This window comes from Rhineura floridana, chromosome 22 (assembly GCF_030035675.1).
Source record: "Rhineura floridana isolate rRhiFlo1 chromosome 22, rRhiFlo1.hap2, whole genome shotgun sequence".
Classification (NCBI taxonomy): Eukaryota; Metazoa; Chordata; class Lepidosauria; order Squamata; family Rhineuridae; genus Rhineura; species Rhineura floridana.
In genome coordinates, this window is record NC_084501.1 from 4,539,806 (window position 1) to 4,551,069 (window position 11,264).

Sequence of the window (11,264 nt, forward strand, 5' to 3'; positions counted from 1 at the left end):
AATGGACTGCCTTCAAGTCAATCTCGACTTATGGCTACCCTATGAATATATTCTGTATTCAGAGGTGGTTTCCCATTGCCTCCGAGGCTAGTCCTCCCCAGCTGGCTAGGGCCTGCTCAGCTTGCCACAGCTGCACAAGCCAGCCCTTCTTGTCCGCAACTGCCAGCTGGGGGGCAACTGGGCTCCTTGGGACTATGCAGCTTGCCCACGGCTGCACAGGTGGCAGGGCACGTAACCCGAGCCACTCACTGTGGGGTGATCTTTAGCTGGCCCTTGACGCCCAGGAGACATGAGTGGGGATTTGAACTCACGGACTCTAGACTCCCAGCCATGCTCTCCTCCCCACTGGGCTATACCAGCTGTACTCACATTACTTAAACCCACTGATTTTGATGGGTCTCTTTCAAGAAAGTGTAACGCTGGGTATTACCGGTTGCGCCAAGTACATGCATCTCAATAATTTTAATGTTACCACTCACAAGACAGAAAAGTGCAGAAACAATATAGATTAATAATTATAAATGCACAACAGTCCTGTCAGGCAGGCCAATGTTATTATCCCCCTGTACTGCATGGGGCGGGAAAGGCTGCTGCCCCACCAATCTCAAACTGCCCTCAGCCACCTCTTACCCTCCTGCCTACTCAGCAACCAGTCCAGGGGGTGGAGCGCCTGCCAGCTGCCTCTTCCTTTGTCTTGGGATTATCCTTAGAGGGCTCAGCAGGGAGGAAAGATGGTGAGGGAGGGGGGGCGCTAGAATTAGAACTAGTTGACTCTGCCTGTTATTGGCTCTGGCCCTACCAGTCCAATGGGCACCAGGCACCACTGCTGGGTGAACAAACAGACACACTCTGCACATCCCTGCTGGGAGGACGGGCGGAAAATAAACTAGATAGAATACAGATTGACTTTGAGGTGAGGACCAGCATGTTAATTTGGAAAAACAAAAGAACAGCCAGCAGGAAGAGGGTTAAACATGCAGTTCCTCCCTCCCCAAACTGCTTTTGCATTTAAAAAGCAGCAGAGGCGGATGGGGAGGGGGCAGAGAGGGAGAGACCAGGGGAATGCCAAACAAGCCGATGTATAATGTCCAGTTTGGCCCTTACTTACTTTGATGCAAGCCCATGTCAGTGGGATTTACTGCCACATAACAAAGAGTGGAGAGAGACAGTGTGGTGTAGTGGTTAAGGTGGTGGACTATGACCTGGGAGACCAGGGTTCGAATCCCCACGCAGCCATAAAGCTCACTGGGTGACCTTGGGCCAGTCACTGCCTCTCAGCCTCAGAGGAAGGCAATGGGAAACCCCCTCTGAATACCTCTTACCATGAAAACCCTATTCGTACGGTCGCCATAAGTCGGAATTGACTTGAAGGCAGTCCATTTCCATTTCCAACAAAGTGTGGAACTAGGCTGACAATCTCCTTCCTCTTTCTGGATGCTAAGTGTGATATCCAACTGAATAACACTCAGAGCAAAATCACTGAAATTAATGAAAGTTAAATAACTTGCCTTTAATGGACTTTGTAAGGGTTACAGTTAGGGCCTAAATGAACAGAAACTGCTCGTGCGCCTTCAGGCATGTCTTCACAACCCCAAGAGCTAGCAACTTGCTTTTTATTTGTTTGTCTTTTTATTTATTTAACAAAATGTGCATACAGCTTGACTGTGGAAAAACCTCTCTGCAAAGGGAAGTGGCAATTGCTTGGGTGCTGTTTGGGCTATTGGATTCTGGAGAAGCCCGCATTGTGCTTTGAGCAGTGCAGCCGCAGGCAGGCTTCATTTCTAGCCTCTCTGCCATAAACCTCAAGAATGAATCCAGTTAGACTGGAAGGGTGGAACAGAGAAGAGAGAGCAGCTTAGGGAACACATTGCATAGGAAAAGCAACCTGAGGGGGTGGCTGGTAAAAGAAAGCCAGAAGACTCCATATATTGCTTTCACAGGCATTTTCACATAAACCCCTCCACCTGAGAGAGCCTTGAAGATGTCAAGATGTTTCCAGAACATTGTTTGCAATGTGCTATCGGCATTCCCAGCTAGAGGTCTCTGCCCCAACCATTCCAGAACCAGAATTCAGAGCGTTTGCCATTCCCAACTGAACATACAAACCAAGCCACACCATCTAAGTTCAGTCTGGTGGGCACTGATAGGCAGGCGCTCTGTGGGGTCTCAGTCAGATTTTTCACAGCCCTGCCTGGAGAGTGATTTTCTTTGAATGAAAGAGTCATGCTCGATCTCACACAGCTTTCTAGCACTCCTGAATTCCTATCCCACTGCACTGATGGTCTTCCAGGGGTGTCTGCTGCTTCAGAAGTGAAGAAAAAATTACTAAGTTAGGACATGTTACACCAGTGTCAACCTGGTTTTAATCCTCATCGTGGCCTCAACCAAAGCTCTCTAGGAGCAATTGCTGCATGAAAAGCATGTGTGCGCATATGCATACGTGTGGAATGAACATCCCCTTAGCCAAGCTCTTTTGAGGAAAACACAAGCACTAAATAAGGCTGAAACCAGTTTAAGCATTGCTATGTAGACACATCCTTCACCTGAGTTCTCTGGATTGTGGACCTAGTAGCCTAAGGATGGCCAGTGACTTTTAAGGTATCATAGAATTGTAGAGTTGGACGGTGCCTATTAGGCCATTGAGTCCAACCCCCTGCTCAATGCAGGAATCTACCTTAAAGCATCCTTGACGGGTGGTTGTTCCAGCTCTCTCTTCAAGGCCTCCAGTGTTGCAGAGCCCACCACCTGCCGAGGTCATTGGTTCCATTGTTGTACCCATCTAACAGGAAGTTTTTCCTTATGTTCAGCTGAAATCTGCCTTCCTGCAACTTGAGCCCATTATTGTGTCCTGCACTCTGGGACATTCGAGAGGCAATCCTGGCCCTCCTGTGTGGGACAACCTTTCAAGTACTTGCAGATTGCTATCGTATCTCCCCTCAGTCTTCTCTTAAAGCTAAACATGCCCAGTTCTTCCAATCTCTCCTCATAGGGCTTCGTTTTCAGTCCCCTGATCATCCTCGTTGCCCCCTCCGAACCTGTTCCAGGTACCAGAAGACCAGTCTCTTATTTTAGGAATTGAAAATGGATCTGTAGTCCATAATCAGGATTTTGAGTGACAATCTACCATGAAGATCACGTGTGACAAAAACAGCATTTTGAAATTACTGCAGGTTACAACTTTGCACAGCCAAAATGCTGAATTTTGCTATGTACCCCGAGGTGCTCAGATCCACTTGGGCATAATGGCCACCTCCAGATCTGCTTAAGCTTCAGATTATAAGCAGCAGCACCCAAATAGTCACAGAAGACTTGATTCGATAACGAAGCACGAAGGAACCGCCAATTTAAGAATTAATTGCTCCAGAGTTCACTTGGCATTTGGGAAGGCAGACACACTCAAATCCCTCTTCCTACACAGGTAAAAATATTAGTTCAGGACAGGATGAGAAAATGGAAAACAAAAGCATTAAAATATTTAAAGACGAAACCACACACGGACTCCGCAGTAGCATGTGACAAATCATCCAATAATTCTGACAATTGCCCTGATTCAAGAACTCATGTAGATAAAAATGTTGCAGAGATGTTAAGCACAACCATCCTTGCTCACAGGCTCACAAATAGACATAGGGAATGGGGAGAAAGTAAGCATTCAGGGGACGCAGCGGCACCTTCTCTGGTTGGTGGACAAAGTGAGGTTAGTTACCCCCGTGGGCAGGGGGAGAGCAGCCTCCCACTTGACCCTTGGTTTCTAGGCTGGTGGCACAGGCCAGAGTGCAAGTCCCTTCAGCTCTGGTAGTCTCAGTGTGAAGTTTTTGGGTATCCCAGAATACATTTGGAAAATGCGCAGAGAGCACATATCAGTTTATTTGAACAAAAAGGTTATTTTGTGCAAATGATTGCTGCTACCTCTCCATTCAACCCGACAATGCAGTAAAGACATCCCACCCACTCCCATCACCTTACTGTAAATCTGGCTAGCATCACAGTGACCTTATGCAGCTGTTAAACCTGCAAGCACCTTTCCCCAAGAGTAGCCTTTTGAGGATCAGCTGGAAGACGAAGCACTTTTGCAACAGAAAGCCAATCCTATGGAGTTCAAGAGGACCTATTCTAAAGTGTTTGCCTAGCTTGTTAGGCTGAAAGCATCTTTGGCATGCTAAGCATCTGAAACTCAAACCAGCTTCTCCTGGTGTGTGTGTGCTCAAGAACACTCAAGAACAGGCAGAAGCTCAGTTGGTACCTCACCCAGGCAGGGAGGCTTCACATTCTCAGAAGATATGCAAAAACAGCCCAGTATCTCTTCTTTAAAGTGTGCTATTATGACCAAAATGTTGCAATGGGTGCAGGGGGAGGAGGAAAAAAGGTGTATGTTTGGAGTGGACAGGGGAGTTACTTTTACTTACATACACCTCCTGATTTTCCTTGCCACATGATTTATAATCCTTTTCTTCCACCTGGGCCCAAAAGCAGAAATAAGCCCAACTCTGGTGCAAGGTTATGGTGGAGGAAAATATTTGCAGGGGAGAATTTATAGGCATGGGAATGGTTAAGCAAACACCTCCTCTGACTCACCAATTCTTTCAACAACGCCTGCACCCCTTGGAGGATTAGCTCAGCAGATGCAGACTTGGGAAGGTGTCACTGGCCTTGAAACTAGCCCAACCTCATTTATGGCAAGGATTGCTGGAAGTGGCCAATAAAAACCAAAAAGAACATTTAACTAGGAATGGAAATTCCTTTTGCACCTCTGCTGCCCCCAAGTGGTCCCCTTTGGAAATGATTCCCCGGCTTCACAAGAAAAGCTCTATAAAAAAGCCTGGCCTGGATCAGTTCTCCAACTTTTCAGTCCCAGGATGTGGCTTCAAAGCCTGGCTCCAGCTGCAATCCGGGACCCACTTCTGTGTGTTTATTTGGAAGTGAGCCCCCCTTGTGTTCAGCAAGATTTACTCCCAGCAGGACTGAAGCTGTAAGCTTCTTATATACGCTTTTATCTCTTCATATGCAGTAGGGCACCCCCCCCACCTTTCCCTTTGTGCTGTGTCAAAAATTCCACCCATCCTTCCAAGAGAGATAGGACTCAAGCCACTAAGAACACCCTTTTTAATTCTCCTCCTCACTGTCATTTCCACTTTTGAAACATTCGGTGCTACCACACACACACAGCGATCATCAAGGTTGCTGGGAAGCAGAGTCCACAGGATCATCTCAGTAGAACAGCTTGTTCTGAAAATTGCTCCCAACAAGAGACGGGTGCAACAACTTGGTTCCACCTTTGGGCTCCATCACCTGCTCAGGAAGCAGCCACCTGCGTAAGTGGGTCTTCAAGATACTGGACCAAAGCCTGAGCCTGGGAAAATACAAGGGCAGGCAGGGTTCATCATGGGCACACCTCCTTCACAGAATTCAGATAAAGCAGTCATGTCAATTTCAGATATTACCCTCAACAAGAACCTAAGAAAAGCCAAAGCATAATTGTTCTCACAGTGGCCAACCGGATGCCTGTTCAGGAAAGTCCACAGGTAGAACATGAGGACAATGGCACTTGCTCCACTTGCAACTCCCAACAACTGGTATTTAGAGGTATACTGACTCCGTATTGGCTAGGCTCAACTTTCACTAAGAAGGTCAAACCTAGTAGCCACTGAAAGAGCTTTATGCCCGAGTGCTTTGGTGTCAGGCCCTAGCTGATCAACCGGTCTGCAAGCCAGTTTGAAAGGGACTCGCAAACCATGGTTTGTGCCATCTATGCTTTGCTGGGATGTCTGAATAAAGATACGGCTTCTAGAGGCTGCTGTACCTAGAAACGGAAGCAAGGAGTAGATAGACAATGAAAGCATGCAGAGATGCAAGGGCACTCAGGTGCCGACAATCTGATGGAAGGCAATCAGGAACAAATGCACACCTTACAGAGGTAGCAGTGTAACTCTGGGGGTGGGTGGGGATGCTGTGGCACACGCCCCAGGCACAACCACAACACAGATATCAAAACTCCCAAGTAGTACATTGATAACAGTTACATTTTTGTTTAGCACTAGATTTCAGCATGGAATAAAGAAGTGGGTTTCCAACACAAGAAATCAAAATCCATGCATGAATTTGCCACGAAGGCTTAGTGAGGGCAGCTGACCAAGCAGGGTGGCTCTGCTGCAGCAGCTTAACCCAGCAAAGCCCCCATCCAGTCACTGAATATTGCTGGAAAAGGAGAAAAATCAGACACACAATTCTACTCCAGACGTACGTATGAACCGATGAAGCTGCCTTAGACGAGTTACACCATTGAACCACCTTCCCCACTCACGTTTACTTTGAATTTTGTGGGCCAGATCTCCTAGAAGGTGGGATTGATCTGCACAAGCTTTCTGCCACAATAACCCTTTTGGTTGTTAAAGGTGCTTCCACACAACAGTTTATGATAGACTGGGAGCAGCTCACACATGCAAGGGTTTTTGCAAATCCGCACAAAGTTGTCCTCATCAGAATGCCAGCCCACACCCACCACTCCGAGGGACCTTACCTTTGCTTTCAGCATGCCAAAGCCCACCGTCTCTTTTGCATACATGCACAGCAGCAGGTTGGCAACTCTGGTGATTGCAACACGACCCTCCTTGGATTATTGTATTCATTTTGCCAGACAGGGTAGAGAAGAAGAAATGGAACGTATGGGTGCACAGAAAAAGCCATTCACTGACTGCAGAATCTTTACATTTCCCACCCCAGACAGTATTATTTAATCTGGGACGAACCTTCTGTCCCTTTAAGATAGGGGTAGCTCACCTTTTCCAGACTAAGGGCCACATCAATTCTCGAAGGGCCAAAATGTAGGAAAATGGGTGTGACCTTCCAAAAGGCTTCCCTATCAGCTATTCTACACTATTATAGATATATTTATTTGTTAATTATTAAACTCAGTAAATAATAAAATGTTTGAAGGACAAATTTGGGCGGATATTGGAGCCACAAAAACATTTGAGGGGGTGACAGATAGCTTCCATGAGGTAGACACTCCTGCTTTAAGAACATTTAAATAAGTGGCTGCGATGAAGGGAGATACTTGAGCTTCTGCCTTCTTCAGTTCTTAAAACAGAAGCCCTGCCCCAGACATACGCAAGAGGGATTTCATCACAGGGCTCCTTGGGTGGCGGCTGTTAGAATTCCATCCTGCCTGTGGTGCTTGTGGTTGAAGATGGATGCACTTGAACCCAACTCATTGTGGCTGTCAGCCAAGGTTGAGCCCAACTACATGTTATGCCTGCTGGCCAGCAGCTTTGGCAGCCGAGGATGCCAACACCTCCCCCACCAAACAGACACACACAAATCAGTCACCACACCAAACAGCGGTTGGCAAAGCTTGCATCCTGGTTGCTGTGATGTCATTGCTTAGAGATTTTTCAACTATTAAGTGGTTTATAAATTCTTTCAATAATTGATTGATGAATTCAATACAGATCAGCAAATCCCTCAGGTGTTGATTGGCTGCACTGTGGACAGGGCTTGGCAAGGGCTGACAAATCAGCTAACTGTCAGGGCTTGCCCTGGGCAGCTGATCATTCGGGGCTTCTGTGTACAGTGCTTTGCAAAAACAAGTCACCTGATATCACTGTAATGTCAGGTGATCGACACCTGCGACACTTGGTCTGCTCTCCAGGTTCCTCTGCAGGTTGGCAGAGAAGCAAAATGTTCTCCAGGCAAGAGCTCTCTCACAGCGGAGCTGCTCTTAACCTGGTGAACATGACACAAAGCCAGGCTCTGATTCAATCCAGCTCTAACAATGAGTAGTAGGCGCCTTTAAATATTATGTATGTAGCACGTAAGTCTATGTATTTAGAATGTTTTGATGTTGCCCCCCTCAGAGTTGTAATGAAACGTACTTTCAAAAGGCAAGCCAATTCTGTACCCATTCTTCCCACACACCCCAGGAAGTCTGGGCATGCAGCCAGACACAAGTCAACAAGTCTGAGTTATAGTCAACAATTGAACAGACCAGAAATTAACACCTTATAGGGATTCTCCAGATGCCTTGATAGTTACCTTAACTTGAGTTTGGATGTACAGTAGGGCCCCACTCATACAGCGGGTTACCTTCCGGACCCCCGCTGTAAAGCGAAAACCGCCGTAAAGTGGAACGCATTGACTAACATTGACCAAAATGGCGCCCGATGGTCAAAAAATTACATAAAAGCAGAACAAGCGCCGTAGGAGCAGGGCCTTTCTGCAATTGACAACTGCTGTATTAGCGGAACGCTGTAAAGTGAAGCGCTGTAAAGCGGGACCCTACTGTAGATCTTAACTGTCTGTGAGAACGGAAAGGTGATGCAATTGCAGATCAGATGATCTAGCTGAGAGATTACCCCTGCAGTTTTTCATCAGTCCTAATGAACTGGTCCAACGCTGCTGCCAGTTGGCCTGACTGCTGAGTCTTATTCCAAGGCATATCTGAGTACCCGTGGGTGAGATTTAAATTGTCACTCTTTTCTGTCTATGTATTAAGATATCTAGATTGTGTAAGAATATACTGTATTACCTAACAACCTTTGGGTTGGTTTTGTATTATTAGTTTTGATTTACTGGCTATGACCAGAGTTATATATGCTCATATACATATAGAAATGTGTAATAAACAAAAAGCATAATTTCCTTCCGCTGTAGCACTCCATTTGTTTTTACCCTGATTTATCTCCAGTCCTGAGATAAATCTCTGGTGGGAGTTTCCTCTTTTGAGCCTGCCAATTCAGATACCTAGGCCTGCACAGTTTCCATAGCAGTGAGAGTGCAGTTCCTAACATACAAGGACTCTGAACAGCTTCAGGCTTAAGGGAAAAGTGAAAACCCTAAAATCTGTGCATGGGCGCATAAGAGGCCATTCAAATGCTTTCAAGTGACTTCAGGCCTCTTGCAAATGGTGGCTGATCGACACAGGAACTACTGAATTCCAGCCCTTGCTAGTGGGGGCTGCACTTTAGACAGGGCAACCCACAACCACTATGTACTAATTCTTCAACATGGCCCCTCAAAGATCTTGAGGAGCACCGTTCTGCTGCTTAAAAGGTGCACTGACAGCCACACCTGGGGATTTGTGATTTTTGCCCTGGACCAGAAATGGATGCTCCAAGTTGACTAAGTGGCAGCATAGGTTGCCAAGATATTAAAGATACATACCATACAGTCCATTAGGATGAACTTCAAGTTATCCTCATTGAAAGCTTGATGCCCATTCTTGTCATAAGCTACCCAGATGTTGCTGGCAATAGCAGCAGTGACTCTGGCATCTGTGTCTCCATAACCCGAATATGCAAGGAGGGAGCCCTCATTGTTCAGAAGCCTAGAGAGGAACGACAAAGAGGATAAGTTTCCTGAGAGTAGTGTGTGCTAAAGTCTAAAAGCTCCCCTCTTGCCCCCTTGGGGTGGAGCTGACTAGACAAACAGAGACCAATAAGAACTGCCTTGCTGGACCAGGTCAAAGGTTCTGTCAAGATTAACACTCAGCTTCAAACAACTGTTAGCCAGATGCCTCTAGGAAGCTCAAGAGCAGAGGATGAGGGCAAGAGACCACCCCCAAGTGGCTGTCCCCAGGAATTGTGCCTCTAATACCAGTTGCTGGGGATCACAAGTAGAGAGAGCACCTCTGCATTCAGGTCCTGCTTGTGGGCTTCCCACTGGAGCATCAGGTTGGCCACTGTGAGAAAAGAATACTAGACTAGATGGGCCTTTGGTCTGATCCAGCAGCCAGGCCCATCTTAGGTTCTTAAGACAGTCCTTCTCCCAATACATGCGATAGAACAAGATAGTAGGATGGACTCGACCAGTCCTGACTGGAGGCAAGGAATATCACTTTTGAAGACTCTCCTGCATGGAAAAGCTAGCAGAAAAGAGATCAAGTTGAACTAGTCCCTCTTCTTCACAATGCTCTGGCTCTTACTGTCACACAGGCATTGTGGGGGTAGACAAAATACAATCCCTGAAGTAGCCCAGGCACCTCATTCTGCTGCATGACTAGACCGAGGTAGTCCTATGTCACTGGAGATAGCAGCTGCAGCACTATTTAAGTACTGTAAACATGAAAAGTGTCAAGTATATTTACATTAAGTATTTGAGCTCCTCTGGAGCTGATTTTGAAAGAGATGAGAATACGTACTTGATTTTATCTGTAACCTGATGAACTCTCTTAGGGGCGAGTGCGATGTTTGTACAGCAAGCTAAACAGCACATACAATGGACACTTCGCACATTCATATTTACAGGCTGGAACCTAACCATTTCAAATTGCCACAAACACCCATTTTAGTTGCAGTTTTAGCCAGCCTGAGGAGTAGAGGTTTTACTACAAGTTTGTTTATCTGAGAAAGAAACACAAAACAAATTGCTATGGGCAGGCCAGACCCCCCCCTCCCCCCACACACAGAGCAGATAAGATTTGCTAACTGAACAACAATAATGCTATATGTATATTATAGAGAGATACACACACACACACACACATTCTTGAACTATTTCAACTCTTCATATTCTGGAGCAGCTAAGCCACTATTTACAACATTTATGCCACTGAAGAAGACCACAAGGCTGAAAGGCACCAAGCAGTTGGAATTGTTATTTACTGTACATATTATACTGAGCATTCTCCATCTTTGTTCGGTGGGAATTATAGCCTTACATCACGTGCTTTCTACATTTCAAAACATTTTACTTTTGCTAGTTTTAAAATTATTGATTATGTAAAGCAGTGAAAAACCTTCCTCCTCCTCGAACTCCCCCAGCCCAGTTTTTCAAAAGCCAGTCACCGCATCTTGTGGTAGTGAGTTCCAGAAGTTACTGTACAGCGCCGTGGGCAGCGGCTCGAGGGTAAGTCCTAGCAACTCGGCCTGCCGGCCTCCCTAGGTACTCACAGGGTGCTCTGGACTCCTCCCGTGTTGGCCTGGCTCAGCACCTGCGTCAGGGCCTTGGGACGCAGCATCACAACCTCCCTACCAGCCAGTGCGCTCGCAAAGCAATGCGAAGTCTCGCACCAGCTGATCGAGTGCGAGTCCAGAGCTTCCAGTCAGGAAGAAAGCGCCGGGAATGCTGGGAATTGTAGTCTTCGCGCCCTTCTTACCGTAACTTCCGCTTCCTGTGTGTGCCCCGCCCCTCCAGACTGACGTTTCTTCACCAAGGCGGAAGACGTCGCTGAGAGAAAACAGTACGGATGGCCGCTCTACCCTCCCCTCCCATTTTTTCTTGCGCTCCTCGCCCAGGGCGTAGAATCGCGGCCAAGGCCAGCCAAAAAG

The 11,264-nt window shown here is 46.8% G+C and overlaps 1 protein-coding gene across 2 annotated transcripts; it reads right to left on the minus strand.

Moving 5' to 3' along the window:
- Positions 1-5,089: 5,089 nt before the first annotated feature.
- On the minus strand, positions 5,090-11,067 carry LAMTOR2 (late endosomal/lysosomal adaptor, MAPK and MTOR activator 2). Of its 2 annotated transcripts, none has more exons than XM_061605682.1 (4): positions 10,887-11,067; positions 9,160-9,322; positions 6,518-6,607; positions 5,090-5,350 (listed from the first exon to the last, which is right to left on the minus strand). In XM_061605682.1, exons 1-4 carry the CDS (start codon positions 10,952-10,954, stop codon positions 5,294-5,296), a joined length of 378 nt encoding a protein of 125 aa, XP_061461666.1. In that variant the 5' UTR covers positions 10,955-11,067; the 3' UTR covers positions 5,090-5,293. The 2 variants fall into 2 exon arrangements, with proteins under 2 accessions (XP_061461666.1, XP_061461667.1); XM_061605683.1 differs by lacking the exon at positions 10,887-11,067 and adding an exon at positions 10,782-10,880.
- Positions 11,068-11,264: the final 197 nt, after the last annotated feature.